This window comes from Loxodonta africana, chromosome 25 (genome assembly GCF_030014295.1).
Source record: "Loxodonta africana isolate mLoxAfr1 chromosome 25, mLoxAfr1.hap2, whole genome shotgun sequence".
Classification (NCBI taxonomy): Eukaryota; Metazoa; Chordata; class Mammalia; order Proboscidea; family Elephantidae; genus Loxodonta; species Loxodonta africana.
The window spans coordinates 29,752,632-29,771,532 of NC_087366.1; the positions used below are offsets into that span (position 1 = coordinate 29,752,632).

At 42.1% G+C, this 18,901-nt stretch overlaps 1 protein-coding gene across 1 annotated transcript in view; it reads left to right on the forward strand.

Annotated features, from left to right (window-relative positions):
* Positions 1-18,901, forward strand: part of SLC9C2 (solute carrier family 9 member C2 (putative)) — a 129,856-nt gene that overhangs the window by 108,057 nt on the left and 2,898 nt on the right. Inside the window, exons 22-25 of the mRNA XM_023549143.1 lie at positions 4,109-4,276; positions 5,831-5,962; positions 8,234-8,419; positions 10,600-10,687. Coding sequence (XP_023404911.1) covers positions 4,109-4,276; positions 5,831-5,962; positions 8,234-8,419; positions 10,600-10,687 — 574 coding nt within the window. The remainder of the gene's footprint in view (positions 1-4,108; positions 4,277-5,830; positions 5,963-8,233; positions 8,420-10,599; positions 10,688-18,901) is intronic.

Genomic DNA, 18,901 nt, shown 5'->3' on the forward strand with positions numbered 1-18,901 from the left:
TGGATCAAAGACCTAAACATAAAGACTAAAACGATAAAGATCATGGAAGAAAATACAGGGACAACCCTAGGAGCCCTAATACAAGGCATAAACAGAATACAAAACATTACCAAAAATGATGAAGAGAAACCCGATAACTGGGAGCTCCTAAAAATCAAACACCTATGCTCATCTAAAGACTTCACCAAAAGAGTAAAAAGACCACCTACAGACTGGGAAAGAATTTTCAGCTATGACATCTCCGACCAGCACCTGATCTCTAAAATCTACATGATTCTGTCAAAACTCAACCACAAAAAGACAAGCAACCCAATCAAGAAGTGGGCAAAGGATATGAACACACACTTCACTAAAGAAGATATTCAGGCAGCTAACAGATACATGAGAAAATGCTCTCGATCATTAGCCATTAGAGAAATGCAGATTAAAACTACGATGAGATTCCATCTCACTCCAACAAGAGGCTGGCATTAATCCAAAAAGCACAAAATAATAAATGTTGGAGAGGCTGCGGAGAGATTGGAACTCTTATACACTGCTGGTGGGAATGTAAAATGGTACAACCACTTTGGAAATCTATCTGGTGTTATCTTAAACAGTTAGAAATAGAACTACCATACAACCCAGAAATCCCACTCCTTGGAATATACCCTAGAGAAACAAGAGCCTTCACACAAACAGATATATGCACACCCATGTTTATTGCAGCACTGTTTACAATAGCAAAAAGCTGGAAGCAACCAAGGTGTCCATCTACGGATGAATGGATAAATAAATTGTGGTATATTCACACAATGGAATACTACGCATCGATAAAGAACAGTGACGAATCTCTGAAACATTTCATAACATGGAGGAACCTGGAAGGCATTATGCTGAGCGAAATCAGTCAGAGGCAAAAGGACAAATATTGTATAAGACCACTATTATAAGATCTTGAGAAATAGTATAAACTGAGAAGAACACATACTTTTGTGGTTACGAGGCGGGGGAGGGAGGGAGGGAGAGGGTTTTTTACTGATTAATTAGCTGAAAAGAACTGCTTTAGGTGAAGGGAAGGACAACACTCAGTACATGGAAGGTCAGCTCAACTGGACTGGACCAAAAGCAAAGAAGTTTCCGGGATAAAATGAATGCTTCAAAGGTCAGCGGAGCAAGGGGGGGGGGGTTTGGGGACCATGGTTTAAGGGGACTTCTAAGTCAATTGGCAAAATAATTCTATTATGAAAACATTCTGCATCCCACTTTGAAATGTGGCGTCTGGGGTCTTAAATGCCAACAAGCAGCCATCTAAGATGCATCAATTGGTCTCAACCCACCTGGACCAAAGGAGAATGAAGAACACCAAGGTCACACGACAACTAAGAGCCCAAGAGACAGAAAGGGCCACATGAACCAGAGACCTACATCATCCTGAGACCAGAAGAACTAGTTGGTGCCCAGCCACAATCGATGACTGCCCTGACAGGGAGGACAATAGACAACCCCTGAGGGAGCAGGAGATCAGTGGGATGCAGACCCCAAATTCTCATAAAAAGACCATACTTAATGGTCTGACTGAGACTAGAGGAATCCTGGCGGCCATGGTCCCCAGACCTTCTGTTGGCACAGGACAGGAACCATCCCCGAAGACAACTCATCAGACATGAAAGGAACTGGACAGTGGGTGGGAGAGAGATGCTGATGAAGAGTGAGCTAATTATATCAGGTGGACAGTTGAGATTGTGTTGGCATCTCATGTCTGGAGAGGGGAGGGGAGGATAGAGTGGGAAGCTGGCAAAATTGTCACGAAAGGAGAGACTGGAAGGGCTGACTCATTAGGGGGAGAGCAAGTGGGAGTACGGAGTAAGATGTATGTAAACTTATATGTGACAGACTGACTTGATTTGTAAACGTTCACTTGAAGCTCAATAAAGGTTAATAAAAAAAAAATGTATGTCAGCGAAGACAGAAAGAGATGAAGGGGTTAAAAGCAATGTGTTATGACGTTTAATCCTTATAACAACCTGTTTTTCACATGAGAAAACTGATGTGCAAAGAAATTAATTCACTTGCCTTAGGACACATAGTAGGAGGCCAAGGAGGGCTTTGAACCCATATTGTCTGCTGCCAGTATCCCAGTGCTTAGCCATTATGCCATACTGCCTCTCCCCTTAGAACCGTAACGAGAATATACGGCTGCCAGTATTTATTAACCACCTCAATTCAAACACTTAAAATAGAGCTGTACCATACATATTCCTTTGGAGGAGTTTTTCTGCAGTGGCTGGGCTAGCTAAACCAAAAACAAAAAATCCATTGCTGTGGAGTTGACTCCGACTCATAGCGACCCTATAGGACAGAGTAGAACTGCCCCATAGGGTTTCCAAGGAGTAGCTGGTGCATTCGAACTGCCGACCTTTCAGTTAGCACCCTGCGCCCATAATCACTGCACCTGGGCTAGCTAAGCCTTCTTAAAGTTTAAGTCCATTGGCATTTGGGCTGAAGATGTATTCGTTTTTTATTGCTATGAAAACAAATTACCACACATTTAGCAGCTCGGATTTATGATTTCACAGCTTCCTAAACTGTGAAGAAATACATGGCTATTCTCTGAAGCTTCCCACCTGTGGTATTTCTCTTCCAACAGCACTAAGAAACTCAGACATTGCTGCAGGACAGTGGTCACTGTTTCCTTGCTGGCTGTCAGCTGCCTTTGCCCCCTCTCCCCCCAGATCCTAGTGGCCTCTTTCCAGTCCTTGTACTTGGATGGGCCCTTATATCTCAGAGCCAGCAAAGACTTGTCAACTCCTTCTCTGGTTACTGCATCTCTCTGACTATTCTTCTACTTTTAAGGGCTCATGTGATTACGTTGGGTTCACTTGGTAATTCAGAATAATCTCTTTAAGAGGAGTTGATTAGTAACCTTAATTCCATCTTCAAAATTCCTTCATAGTAGTACCTAGATTAGTGTTTGATTGAACAACAAGGGGACAGGAGTTTTAGGGGATATCTTCAGAATTCTGCCTACCACAACTATCATCTTCTTTTTTAGTAAATCTCTTTGTAGTAAGCAGAAGCTTTCTTTGATCCTTTGAACTGTATTCAAAATTATGGCCAGTTAAAAAATTTTCGGTCTTCTGGAAACATGGATGCCTTTGGAATTCTGAATGGCAATTTCTAGGAAATGGGCAGTTTCCACAGCAACTTCTAGAGTAATCCTTTGCTGTCTGTTTCCTACGTCCTCAACAATAGCCTTATTCTTTGATGTTTATGGCTAAACTTTCTGGAAAACTCTATAATCCTGGTTGCTTCCAGCAGTTCCCCTGCAAAATCTGATACTGCTCCTCCTTCCCCAACCTTGCCTACCAGTTCTCTTCCTGAAGTAACTCAACTATCCTATATGCTTTCCAAAAACCTTTTCTGTTGATGTCTTGTGGTCACTATTCTTAAGCAATTTAAAAGGAAATAAGGCCTTTACTGAAATCAGGGCTTGGTTTGGGGGCATATTGATTCATGGTGTCTGATTTATGCATCTGTGCCACCGAAAGCTTTTTTTTCCACCTGAGGCATTAGCCCGTGGTGGTAAAGAATATCTAATGGCATCAGAGTTGTTGACTGCATTAGTTGCAGACTGTGATTATTAGTTTTCTTTGGTAGTTTTGTATAAAAAAAAAAGGTATAAGTAGAAAGTTGCAGATAGGCAGTCATCTGTAAAGCTGAAGGTTGAAGCCAAATCTTTGCCTGGAGAGCTGAAATGTGAGACAGACCATAATTTTTGTGAAGCCTCATTCTTCCTTCACACTTGACAGGATTCATAAAGAATTTTTTCCTTCCAGTGTACTACTTGCAAGAAACAGTGGGAATCCTATGGTCTGGTCAAAAACTCAGTTGCTGTACAGTTGATTTCGATTCACTGTGATTTTCATGTGTCAGAGCAAAACTGTGCTCCACAGGGTTTTCAACAGCTTTTTTGGAAGTAAATTGCCGGGTCTTTCTTCCAAGGCTCCTCTGGGTAGACTCAAACCTCCAACCATTTGGTTAGCAGTAAATAGCATTAATCATTTACGCCACCCAGATATCCAATGATTTGATCAAAGGTCATTTAATGTCTTATTTCCCTTTGCAGTTGCATAGTTCACCTCCTTCCTTTGGAATAGACAATACCCTGAGGCCTGACAAAGAGTCCAAAACTATGTTTACAGAGTTCTGCACTAGTGGGGACATAATTGGAGAGCTGAATTGTCTGCTTAAACGTGAAATTGAATATACCGCCATCTGTGAAACTATTTTACAGGTAAGAAGCTGGTTCTCTGTATTGTTATTAGTTAGTTCTTCAAGTCAGTAAGGAACACTAGCATCTTTTCTTCCTTTGGTTTCTAATACAGTATTTAGTCACCCAACCAGCTATTGGGAGGCAGTGTAGACTAGCTGAGAGAATGCAGGTTTAGTGTCTCACATCTGGGCTCTATTGAGGTCTACCATATCCAGCTGTGGGGTCTGGGGGAGTTATTTAACTTCCTTGCATCCATATTTATTACATAGAGAGAATACCTACCTTTTGATACAATGAAGATTGGGGAAAAGTCTTTGTAAAGTGCCTGGCCCAGGTAGGTGCTCAATAAATGGCTTCTGTTATGAGAGCAGTATTTTGTTGTTGCTGTTGCTGTTGTTTGTTTGTTTTTTAAAGAATACCTGATTGCTCAAATTCCTAAAAAAAAGCCAGACTTACTTGACCTATAGAGACTAGAGGAACCTCCAAGACTATCACCCTAAGATACCTTTGAACTCAGAACTGAAGCTACTCCGGGTGGTCACCTTTCATCCAAACAATAAATTGGCTTATAAAATAAACACTATCACTCGTGAGTACTGGGCCCCCTTAAATAATCAACTATATGAGGCTGATCAGTCATCATTTACCCTAAAACAAAGATAAGAAGCTAAGGAGAGGCAGGGAAGCTAGATTAATAGAAACAGAGCAAAGAAAATAGAAGTAATGAGAATGCTGACACATTGTGAAAAATGTAACCAATGTCATGGAACTATCTGTATAAAAATCGTTAAATCGGAACTTAATTTGCTCTGTAAACTTTCACCTAAAACACAATAAAATATCTAAAAGAATAAAAAAAATTTACAAAAGGAAAAAACTCTTCCATGTTCCACTTGGTAAATAAGAAATTATCCACTCCACCAATCAGTGGCCTGAAAGTCTACTAGGTGTGGGGGTTCAAATGGAAACGTGCAAAGTTCCTGCTTGGGCAGAATTGTCAGTCTTTTGGGGGACTGTCAGATGCAATACAATAGGTCCCAGAGTCTGAGCAGAGGGGGGTGTTGTTCTATCAATTTCATTTCTGGAAGAGGACAGAAGGTATAAAGTCAGTCACACGGCTGAATTCAATTCTTCGAAGTTCATTTACCTTGCTTGAATTCTGAAAGAGCAATCTCTTATTCAGGTAAGCAGTTTGCCTCTGGAGTCAAATACTGTGAAGTGAGGCCACTTTATGTACTGTGGCAATGAAAATAGATAAATTGGTATGGCTTAGTTCCTGAATTTTGGGCTCACGAACCATATCCTATATCATATCTATTAACCGAAATTAACTTCCTCAGGCTATTATTAAGTCTGCTGCTTTCAGTGGACTGTAAATTTTATCATTTAATACACGGTGGACAACTTCTCCACAAAGCAGCTGCTTTTGATGGCAGAGTATGATAATTACACTAAAGTTGATAGTTTTTCTAAGTGGTTGGATGAGGATTAAATCTACAGGTATCTTGTTTTCCGATGGTTTTGTAATGTAATTCCGATCAAACTTGATGCTCTCCTGGTGCCTTGTCTTTTCAGGCCTGCTTCATCTCCCTGGAGGATTTGTATGAAGGCTTTGATGTTTTCTGGCCATCCCTGGAATATAAAATATGGCTAAAGCTTGCTCTCCGTATTGCCTCTCAGTATTTTGAATCAAGTCTTGTTGGTGAGGTAAAATTACATGATTAAAATATCGACCAACTTTTATTTACCATGTATTTTACAAAATATATTTAATTTTTTTCAAAACAAAGATGTATCTGACCTTCTAAAAGACAGATTCCTAGAAAATTAACCACTCCCTTAGGCTGACTTCCTGCAGGCTTATGCTGACTTCCTGCAGGCCACCAATTCTCTTGTCACAGTTGTTTTTCCCATGCTATCTGCAATTATCCCTTTAAGAAAAAAATAGATTTAGCAAATATTAAGTAGGTAGATCCCCAAGAGCCAAGCATAACGTGAATAACCAAACCAAATCAGTTGCCATCAAGTCGATTCTGGCTCATGGCTATCCCATGTGTGCTGAGTAGAATTGCACATCCTAGGGTTTTCAAGGCCGTGACTTTTCAGGAGCAGATTGCCAGCCCTTTCTTCTGAGGCACCCCTTGGTGGATCTGAACCTACAACCTTTCAGTTAGTAGTCAAGTGCTTAACTGTTTGCACCACCCAGGGACTCCCCATAGCATGAATAAGAAAGTGCTAATGAACACTCGGTCTGGTGTTTGTTATAATCCACTGTACATATGCTAATATAAGACTTCCGCAGAATCTTCCCTGAAGTGATTGAACCTCTTCTACTAACTTTCCTGCCAAAAAGTAGTGGTTCATTCTGTTTCTTGACTGGCACCATTTAAAACCTCACATTTGCATCCTATTTAATAATTATTTGTGCCCCTACTATGTATGAGTCAGGAAGTGGGGAAGTGGGAAACCTGAAGTTCTAAAATATTCATTAAATTGAGAGACTGGATAAAAACTTTGGGCTTACAAATTGGCATATTATACCAAGCCAGTCATGTTTCTTTCATTATGTGGCAATAGAAATTTCCAGGAAAGTTTTTGTGGGAGGGTAAGGAGATTTAGTCTTCTCTTTTGTTTTTTCCTTGTCTCTTTATGAGAAGCAGGACAAGTTTGGTCTCTAGTATGAAACTCCAGAAGAGAGAATTAGGACTAATGGGTTGACACTGTAGGAATCAGACTTGACTCAATATTAAGGTGAATATCCTTTAAAAACTTTTTTTAAATTCACAAGCAACACATATTCATTATATAAATTAGATAATACAGATACAAAAAATAATAATTTTTCTACCCCCAAATTTTACTCTCCAGGGAATCTCTAATTTACAGTTTGGTATCTTCTAATCTTTGTCCACTAAAAGAACTAGCCAACAATAATGGCTCCCGGGGCTCCCATTAAAACTTTTTAGAATCCCTAGGCACTGGAACAATCATGTTGCCCCCACATCTCTAAACCATAGAGTACAAAACTTATATGCATTTAAAAACCAAAATAGCTGATTTTTTAGATTTTCTAGTTGCAAAATTCTAAGTAAGTTTGCTAATTTTCTAAAGTTTTTGTTGTGCCCCAGCTGTGCCCTCATCAAGTAAGTGTTTAACCTACCTGTTGAGGACAGAGAACCAAGGGCTGGGCCATGTAGCTGTGAACTTCCTGTCGCTGGAGGTGTTCAGACTGAGTTGGGCGCCCCTCTCAGGGGAGAGTCCAAATGTCAGACTGACCTCCAAGCTCCCTTCTACCTCTAAAATTCTATGATTCTGAACCTTGAATTAGACTCAGCACCTTGCTTTGTTTTGACTTCTTGTTATTGTTTGTTCACTTGTCAAATAGGACTTTTGTTTACCATTAGGTAAAACGTATGAGCTCTTTCAGACTCTGATTCCTGTGCAATTAGAAATTCATGAGGCAGAGCCAACTGCCCTGTGGTGGCTGGCTGAGAGCTCATGTAAGCCCCAAAGTCAGGGCTGGGCAATCACATTTGAGGGCACTAAACAACAACATAAACACTTCAGATTCAGAATTGTGTCAGAGGTCATTCTGAACTCTAAATAAAATCTACTGTAGGTCCCAGCAGGGACGAATTACCCAGTAAGCAAACCAAAAAATCTGACTGTAGGTCCCAGCAGGGACGAATTACCCAGTAAGCAAACCAAAAAATCTGACTGTAGGTCCCAGCAGGGACGAATTACCCAGTAAGCAAGGCACACACTAATCTTTGATGTGATGAAAAACAGGTAAAATTGTGCCCTACAAATTAGTAAGTAAACACAAGTAAGCCCATGCGTACCCTACTTATTGAGTAATCCATCCCTGGCCAGTGTTTATATACCTTCTGACACCCTCAGAGAATTCAGATAGATTAGTGAAATTGTTTTCTTCTTGATAACATGTGTCAATTTTTATGGTATGTAATTTCGTTGTAGGACTTAACATTTCAGAGGTGTGTGGATCACAACCATGCCTATGTGGAGACTTTATCAAGCTATAATGAAATGATTATTGATAATACGACCATGAAATTTGTTATTATCGTGTATGGCAGTGTAATTGATATGAAGACAGAGGAACCCTTTTTTGCACCTTCCATAATACCTAAAACCTGTGAGCAGGTAAGAAGGATCATTCCTAGAAAGTTATTTGCTCTTAAAGTTGCCCCTGGTTGTTGTTAGCTGCCTTTGAGTTGACTCTGACTCATAGCCACCCAGTGTGTGCAGAGTAGAACTGCTCCATAGGGTTTTCAAGGCTGTGACCTGTTAGAAAGCAGTCAGGACTATCCCTCAAGGCGCCTCTACGTGGTTTTGAACTACCAACGTTTTGGCTAGTAGTTGGGCACTTAACCATTTGAGCTACCCAAGGACTCCATTGGTGCCCTGGTAATGCAGCGGTTAAGAGCTCGGCTGCTAACCAAAAGTTCAGCAGTTGGAATCTACCAGCTGCTCCTTGGAAGCCTTACGGGGCTGCTCTACCTGGTCCTATAGGGTCGCTATGAGTAAGAGTTCACTCAAAGGCAAAGGGTTAGGGACTTCATAAGGTGCCCCTAAGTGGTGTTAAAACTCAACTAACCACCTTAAAAAGGAAATTTAACCTGGAAAGACCGTGTAGTCCTCACCAGCCCTGAACAGAATAAAAACCTACCAGAGCCTCTGTGTACTCTGGTGCAGGCTGTGCCCTACACAAGAGCACCACCAAGGGGCAACTGGAGCTGGAATCGGCCTGCTTTCTGCTTGCCAAGCCATTTGCTCTGGCTGTGCTTTTCCGGAGGAAGGAGGTGGTGCATTTTCCCTGGCTCACACCAAGGCTACAACGCCATATGCTAGTGTGGTCTGGAAAGTATCTGCACTAGTTAAGAAGAGAGTTAAATAGGGGCCACAGTCACTTTGTTACCACGTTAGGGGCTGTGGGCACATCTTGATGTGGACCTTGTGCCCTGGGCCTTGGGGCTCTACGCCTCTGTAAGAAAGGGGAAAAGTGTGAACAGCCAGAGCATAAGAGGGAATGGAAAGGGTAGAAGCAACCTCCTCGGTTGGTCAAGCCGTCTGCCTTCGGACCACAGGGATGAAGGGAGGGCTGAGCCTAGGAATGGGAAGAACAAAGAAGCCGGAAAAAGTGATATCTCTTTAATTTTGTAGTTGTTTCCCCTCTTTGGGAGAGACCCTTTCTGCCTGTTCAGGCTGTGAAAGATCATTAATTCAATGTAAATTTATGTCCCGGAAAAGTTGATACAAACTTTTCAAAGATGTGGTGAAACTCACGTGAAGTTACGCACTACAGATTAGTAAGTAAACGCAATGAAGCCCATGCGTACCTTACTTACTCTAAACTGGTACATACTGTCCTTACTGGTTAATCCGCCCCTGCAAACGCCGAAAAAGTGAATTTGCCTCTCTCATAGCATGCTTATTTTGTCCTCTCCACAATTCCGAGGATGAAGGCAATTTAAATGTTTTTAATAGAAAATAAAAATTTCCTTAGCTTTGAAACGAGGGGTGGGGTAAGAGGCAAGGGTTTAGTTTGTTAAGAGAGGAGGGTTTGGAGTCAGGCACACTTGGATTTAAAACCCAACCCTTCTGCCCACTAGGTGTATGAGTGTAGGCGAGCTGCTTTCGCTTTCTGACCCTCAGTTTGCTATTTGTGATATGGGCATGATAGCAGCAGCCATCTCATCAGGTTATTATGACGACCAAATGAGATGATATATGGTATCTAAAAATGATGGCTGTAGTACTGCTTCTGTGCTACCTGTATTCTGGGAGGGCAGGTTTTGTGGCACAGAGGGCAAAAGCTCTGAGAAGGGCAGACGGTCCTGCTGTTCTAGGAAGGCTGGCCCTGAGCCCTGGAGCATCGACAGAGGAGTTAAAGTAACTCCCGGGGTGGGGGCGGGGATCCATATTTTCCAAACTGGGAATTTCCAGCCTAGTCACAAGTGTTGTTAGGTGCTGGGGAGTTGCCTCCGACTAATAGCAACCTTCTGTATAACAGAATAAAACGTTGCTTGGTCCTGCGCCATCCTGACAATAGTTGCTATGTTTGAACCTATTGCTACAGCCACTGTGTCAATCCATCTCAAAAGTTCCTTCCTGGTGTCTATAAATATACAAAAGACAATTCGCTGATCCAAGACTTTATGGAACAACATAAAAGAAGATTTAAAATGAAAATGAAAAAGATAGAACTGAGGTTGGAGGCCTCTTCTAGGTTTTGGCTGATTTATTCTTTAGAAAGGTTAGGAAGCAGTCAGGTTAGAGATCAGCGAATTCTCTGTTGACTAATTTTGACTTTTCTCCTTTAGCTTCAGGGAACTTCAGATTTAAGCAAGTTGCTGGTTATCCTAGCACCTGAGCCTGCCAGCAATATTGATAAAAATGCCACGGTCACAGGTAAGGGATGACTCTTTGGTTGTAGGAAAATGATTGAGAAGGAACTTTGATACATGTAAAATTCACTTAATTCTAAGAAAATGATTTGAGGGGGCATTGTGTGAGTTTATCGTTTGTCAACCTCCTTATGTGTTATAGAAATCAACTTTCAAAAGAGACTCCAATCTTTGGGCCCTTCCTGCCTGCCACACTGCTTTTGAGAGGTCCCATGTTAGAAACTTCCAGACATTGAAATCCAGGTGGCCCCTTATCTCCTACGTCCCTGCCTCCGCATATTGACAGGGGAGAGCAGCTTCTATGTTGCGCTCCACTCCTGCCCTGGTAGGCTGGGGCCACATAGTGCTGTAGAGAGCTGAGGAGGAAAAAGGAGGGAAGAGATCCTTTCACAGTGGGCTCAGGTATGGGGAGCTGATTTGCTCCCAATAGCTGAAGGGAATATGGAACCTGACCGATGCTCCTTGAGTATTCCAAACCACGGTCACAGGCGGCCACAACTCAATTGACTTGCCTTGAGGTACATTTTGAAAGTCACTAAGTAAACTCTGGTGGTATAGTGGTTAAGAGCTACGGCTACTAACCAAAAGGTCGGCAGTTAAAATCCACCAGGGGCTCCTTGGAAACCCTATGGGGCAGTTCTACTCTGTCCTATAGGGTTACTATGAGTCAGAATCAACTCAATGGCAATGGGTTTGGTTTTTGTTTGGTAAGTAACTGTACCAAACCTGTTGCTATGGAGTCGATTCCAACTCATAAACAACCCTATAGGACAAGAGTAGAACTGCCCCAGAGGGTTTCCAAGGCTGTAAATCTTTACAGAAGCAGAAGGCCACATCTTTCTCCCATGGAGTAGCTGGTGGGTTTGAACCGCAGATCTTCTGGTTAGCAGCCGAGTGCTTAACCATTTTTTAAGCACCATGGATCATGGTGCTATGCATTTGCGTGAATAATAATCACTGTGAATCAAAATCTCATTTTTCACTTCTCTGCACACCTGTCCTGATACCAGCTACCCATGCAGCACTTCTTCCTCTGACCCTAACCGCCTAGAGCTAGGTCAGTCTCACAAGTTACAGGGCACAGTCCTGTAGACTGCCAAGTTGGCCCAATACTTCAGCCATCAGACACAAGCTTGGGAGACTCCAGGTCTCTCCTCACTTCTGACCTGCTGGCTACAAATTCTGAGTTTTCCCACTATCCCTTCAGGATGCCAGCCACAAGCTTGGGAGTCCCCAGCGCCCTCATTTCTTACTTGCTGACTCCGCTACTCCCTTGGATTCAATAATTTCCTAGAACGACTCACAGAGCTCAAGGAAAGGCCTATACATACGATTAATTTTATTACAGCAAAAAGGATACAAATGAAAAGACACATAGGGTGAAGCTTGGGAGGGTTCCCAGTACGAAGCTTCCATGTCCCAAAAAGGGACATGCTACCATCCCACATGCACTGATGTCTTTCACTATTCAGGAGGCCCAGGTACTTCCATGTCCGAAACTTTCATTGGGGGTTTCATTACATAATTCAAACTCCAGCCCCTCTGTCCTGAGGTCAGTTGATATCATGAGTGATGACAAGGCTGATCTGGCTTGGCCAGCCCCCACCCAAGAGTCACCTCATTAGCATAACCCATCAGGTTAGGTGTGGTTTGGAGCCCTCATTAAAGACACTTATGATTACTGGGGAAATCCCAAAGTTTTAGACATTATCTCTCAGGAACCAAGGACAAAGACCAAATCCTTTGAGTAAAGTTACTGTAAACCCCACAGCATTATACAAAGAAGACTAGATAGGAAGACCTTGCTATATAGAAACTGCGTTCAAGGTCTTTCATTCAGTCCTCATCATCCCTGCCCACCAAGCCCAGTGTCACCGTGCTTTCCGAAGACCCAGCTTGAAAACACAGTCATCCTTGATTTCTTTCTCCACTCTGTGCACCATCCTGGTAGTGTGGCCTGCCAGCTTAGGCAATATGCGATTCTTAATGCATTGATAATTTGGGAGAGATTTACATGATTTCAAACTGTGTCTATAAAGTAAGACTTTATAACTATTTTATATCTATTTCACACTTGTATAATCTTTATAAAATGCAACCACACTGTGTTGCTTACACATTGTATGCTGGGCAGTTGCCAAGCATTAGTGGGTGAGCAAGCCAAACATGGTCCCTGCCCTTGTGGAGCTCATAGTTTGAAAGGAGAGACAGACATTAAACACGTTATAATGCTGCTCCCCTAGCAGCGATTCAACTCAGTCATTCTATGACTTAGCACTTTCCATCTCCTGTTCTGGGGTCATATGGTCATGATTTAGGGAACCCCCTCTGCTCATGGGTCACCTGTCCAAGCTAGTTAACACTGAGAGGACCATTACCGTGGCCCACCAAAAACCCAAATCCATTGCTGTCAAGTTGATTCCAACTCATAGCGACCTTATAGGCCAGAGTAGAACTGCCCCATATGGTTTCCAAGGAGTGGCTGATGGATTCAAACTGCTGACCTTTTGGTTAGCAGCCCAACACTTAACTACTGTGCCACCAGGGCACCCTAGCCCACACAGTCCCTTTGATTTGGACAAATAGGTCGGCCACCCTGCCGCTTCCACAGCACTCTGGGGCACAGGAGACTATGGCAAGGCTGGGAGCTCAGGGCCCAGCGTCTGTCCCCTTGGAGCACCCTGAGAGCTATTGAGTCTGAAATCCCAAGTACTTTCAGGAAGCAGGGCATAGGTTCCAACTGTTTTTGGGCCAAATGTCTCTATTTCTCCTCAGACCTTCTGAAGTATTTTTGAGGCCCGAGGGAAATACATCATTTTATTCCCCCAATGGATTTGGAACAAAAGTCATGAAGGGTAGGCCCATGGACAGGATCCAGTCAGTACAGTGGATTTGTCCCTCACGGTTTTTTTTTTTTTTTTAATTAGTTGCTAAGTATAGACATCCAGAAATTTCACATAAAGATCCAGATTTCTTAGCTTTTTATGAAAAATCAGAAGGTCTTCCAATACTTGGCCTTCATTCCTGTAAGTGCCAACAATCAGATACAGCTGAGTATCAGTGAGCTTCTATAGAGGAAGCAGATGCTTTCCAGTGTGCCACAACCCACACCTTTCCCTCTTATACCCTGCCCACTTTAATGTGTGTGACCTGCCTGCTCTCATTTGTCAACCCCTGTATTAGACTTTTGGGAGCCTATAATGGATTGAATTGTGTCCCCCTAAAATATCATCAACTTACTTAGGCCGTGTGTGGCTGTCCTTCATTTTGTGATTTTCCTGTGTGTTATAAATCATAATCTCTGCCTGTGGTTAAAAAGGACTTAGGTGGGATTGTAACACCCTTACTAAGGTCACAGCCCTCATTCAATGCAGAGAGAGTTTTCCTAGGGTATGGCCTGCACCACCTTTTATCTTACAAGAGAGCCAAAGCCCTGGACTTGGACTTGTAGCCTACTAAACAGTGAGAGAATAAATTTCTCTGTTACAGCCATCCACTTGTGGTATTTCTGTTATAGCAGCACTAGATGACTAAGACAGAGCCTATCACAAACCTGCTTGAGGGAAGAAAGCGAAGAGTCCGTTTAAAAGGGGGAAAGGAAGGGGAGACATACAGGGAAAAAGCAAATTGGTATCTCAAAATATTCTCGTGCCACATTTACCCTTAAATTCCTAATTTAGTTTTTCTGTTTAATACATGTATTTGGATTGGCTCAGTCAACAGTGACATTCTTTTTTGCTTTAGACAATGAAAACAGTGGAACAACCAAGAAAGAATATAGCTGGAGAAAAAAGAGTGAGGTAATAAACTTGATACTTTGATTAGATTTTTCTTAATTAAACTACAATACACATCTAAGATAAATGTGACGTCAAGGAGCAAAATGTAGGTGGTGAGAAAAGAGACTACTAGCTGCAACTCACTTAATTTTGACAAGTTGCGATAAGACTCACCTGAATTACTAAAAAATTAAAATGACAGAGTATCAGGTGATTAGGGATGGCGGTGGGAAGAAATGCATCATGCTGGAATTAGTATCTAAATTGCTGTACTTCTCTCTCTGGACTGCATCCCCCTTGGAGATATGGGCGCTCCGTGGGGAGTATGCAGAGCCATGGGCTGATCAGGGGGCATCTTCCTAGAGTATCAACTTTACTTGAAGATATTTTTCAAGGGAAAGAAAGTAAACTCACTTAACTGTTATTTTTAAAAATTGCTTTATATTATGGTGTTGGATGACAAATTTGCATGAAATTTAAAGATAAAAGACCAGACTTCGAAAACATTATGAAGAGTAACTTAGCCTTTGGCCCCAATCTTTTCCTACTTTCCTTTACAATGAGGATTACTTTAGAAAAAATATGACAAGTGCTGGAAGTCATGCCCAGAGTTGGGGAGGGAGAGAGGCCTGTCACATTGGGGTCAGGACAGAGTAGAGGCAAGGCAAGTGCGGGGAAGTAGGTGATGGGGGAGGACTCATAGACCTAGAAGTCTCCTTCGGAGCCCCTAACAGAGCTCACTTGGGCCAAAGCCCACTGCTGGGTGAAGTGGAGGAGACGACAGGTCTGACAGGGCACTATGATCAGTCATGGGGCTGACACTTTGCTCCAGGCAAAGGCAAAGCAGGCCAGGATAGACTTCAGCCCCTTCTCCCCAATCTCTATCAGCCGCCTGCCAGGTCACTCCAAATAAATGTGTCATCAAAGGAAAAATGACATGCAGTCAAAGTACAGCCTCAAGACAATTTCCTCAGCCCACCCCATCCCCAATTAGATAGCCTAGCCCTAAGACCTTTCTGATAGAATTCTGGTCCTGCCACCGATGTTTACAACAATCAAGGTAGTGTGCAGTGTTTGTTGTGGGGAGGACAGTTGCATTGACCAAGCATGATCAATGATTCCTTTTAACAAAAAAGCTTAGTTCTTTTTAGGCAGCCCTCTTAGGGCCGACCTTTCCTCTGTCTTAACAGGACCCTGTTTCACAAATGGGAAGTCTAATTGGGAGCCAGATAATTGGGGTCCTGATTTTTCATTATCTTCCCCAGCCCTATTACTTAAAAAGTTCTTATTTCAATTTAAGAAAAAGTTTCTGGTTATCTTGCAGTCAGTCAAAAAGTTCATTGCAATTCAAGTTTCTTAAAGTTTCTTTTCCTTAAACACACCTTTGGCAGACTTAAGTGGATCAGTGTAGTATCTCTATAGAATATGGCCATGTAGAGATACACACATATTCAATTTATCAGTCAAGCCCTTAATACATGAGGCTCTTTTAGAGGTAATGTTTCAAGATAATAAAATGGAGGATTTTCAATAAGTTTTCTGGTTGTATTCAATAGGTAAGAAGTTTTTCCCGAAATGTTCATAGTCTAACATGTTGCTTTTGATTTTTACAGTTGGAAACTGGCTCTTATTTTAAAAAAATGTATTAATGGCACTAATATGATGTGTGGAGTTGGGTTAAAGACCAACTAATATCCTGGCTCAAGTGCGGAAGGATCATCTGGCAAGGAGTTTACTTAGAATCCGCTGAAACAATTTACTGCTGCATTTAGGGTACAAGCAATTGATGGACTGCTTTAAAAACTCTAAATTTAAGTAGTTGCATTATACTTGAGATGTTCAAAAGTTCTACAGGATAACATACGATATCCTAAAACTCAACTGAAGTCCTGTTTCCAGTTGAGAGCAAGAGTTATAATAGAGCATGTTATCAAAAGGGTTGTACAACTGATATATTACTGTTTAAAGCATAAGACTTATCATTTTGATTTATGAAAGTACTATAATGTCTCCCTAATATTTTCTATATTCTTCTTCCCCTACTCAGTTTAGTGAATAGTGAAAAATGGAACTATGTTCACAATCTTAGTATCTAAAAGCAATGTTTAGGACAAATTAATATTCTTATATTACACAGTACTGTTTGATGTTACTTCTCACCTTTTTAAAGTCAAGTAAAGCTGAATTTTATGGTCGGGTTGTTTATTGCTTAGATGTCATTACTCCTTTTCATCTCAACAAAACGTTGGAATAATACATAATTCTCTACTGTAGGAAAAACCACAGTAGCAGCAGGCACAGAAGGAAATACAAGTCAGACCCAAACTATTAAAATGCTTCTGGATACCTACAATAAGGCAGTATTTCTGAGTGGTATGTGGACCACTTGTGTGTGAGCTCATATTGGACGTGGTTGCACATTACAGAAACCTGACCACAGTGGCATAACCAAGTAAGAGTTTGTTTTTCTGATGTTAAGATGCCAGAAAATATGTAGAACAGGGCTGGTGCAGCTGTTTGAGGGGGTTACCCTGGACCCAGGCTCCTTGTAGCCTCCTCCTCTTCCATTCTTGGCTTGGGACTTTTATCTCTGTGGTGGCAAGACAACACCTATACCTCCAGACATCCCATTTGCCTTTCAGGAGCAGGGCAAAGAACTTCCACCTCCTGAGGCTTTCCTAGTCAGGAATGTATTCCGCCCCAGGCTGGAATAATCACATGGCCACATCTACCTCAAAATTCATCTCAAGGTAAATTTTCAACTGGCCCGTCACCCTGCTACCCTAAAGATGACCTGGGTGTTCTTAATAAGGAATAAGGTAGAAATGTTCGATATTGGGTGAGCAACAGCAGTAGCGTCTGCTGTAATCTGCATCACGGTCACTTAGGTTGTTAAAAATGGAGAATTTCTGGCCACCTGTGGACTCAATCTCTGGGAGCAAACCCCCGGGCTCTGCATTTGAACACGTTCCTCAGGTAAATTGCATATTCAATATGCAATATTGAATGCATACTTAAGTTTAAAAACCACAAGTACAGGGGATATAGAAGTAGTAGAAAACAGATATCTGCTCTCCAATCTTGCTTAGGGGGCACACTACCATATATTTGAAACAACTCGTTAGTTGCCATCGAGTTGACCCTGACTCACGGCAACCTTATGTGTAGCAGAACAAAACACTGCCTGGTTCTGCGCCATCTTCACATTTGTTGGTATGTTTGAGCCCATTGTTGTGGCCACTGTGTCAATCCATCTCATGGAAAGTATCCCTTCTTTTCGCTGACCATTTTCTTTACCAAGCATGATGTCCTTTTCTAGCAATTGGTTTTTCCTGATGACACGTCCAAAGTAACCAAGATGAAGTCTTGCCACCCCCGCTTCTAAAGAGCAGTCTGGCTGTGTTGCCTCTAAGACTTTTTTGTTCGTTCTTCTGGCAGTCCATGGTATATTCAGTATTATTCACCAACACCACAATTCAAATGTGTCAATTCTTCTTCAGTCTTCCTTTCGTACTGTCTAGCTTTTGCACGCATATAAGGCAACTGAAAAAGACCATGGCTTTGGTTAAAAAACAGAAAAACAAACAGAAAAACCATTGCAATTGAGCTGATTCCAACTCACAGCGACCCTATAGGATAGAGTAGAACTGCTCCATAGGGTTTCCAAGAACCGGCTGGTGGATTTGAACTGCCTACCTTTTGGTAAGCAGCTGAGTGACTCTGGTTAGGTGCACCTTAGTAGTCAAAGTGACAGCTTTGTTTTTTAACACTTTAAAGGTCTGTCTTAGGCTGAGTTCTCTAGAGAAGCAAAACCAGTGGGGTGTGTAAATATATATACAGACATTTATATAAAGGAAATGGCTCTCATGGTTGTAGAGGCTGGAAAGTTCCAAGTCTGTGGGTCAGGATGGAGGTTTCTCCTGACTTATGTAGTCGCAGGTGCTGCCGAATCCAATACTGGAAGGTCAGCTAGGAGGCCTCTGGCTAACAGGCTGTGGAGGTTGAGGAATCCCAAGATCAGCAGTAAGACGGCAGGTAAGCTGCTAGCTCAAGTACCAAGAACCAGAGGTCAGATGAACAGGTGCCAGCTGCAGGATCCAGAGTGAGCAAAAGCTCATGAGGCTTGCCAGAAAAGTCCACCTATATTGTATGCAGGCCGTGCCCCCTAGGAAGTTTCCTTTCAACTGACTGGCTACTCACAGCAGATCCCATCATGGAGGTGATTGCATTATATCAGATCTCATCATGGTGGTGATTGCATTGTTATATGACTGCCAAACCACTAAGAATCACAGCCCAGCCAAGTTGACACACAACCTTAACGATCACAAGGTCTTTTGCAGATTTTCCCAACGCAATATGTTTGAAATAACTAGAGAATACTACTCTGTGCCTATCAGGTAGGAAGCTTTTGGCTGCAGGTATCAGAAAACCCAACA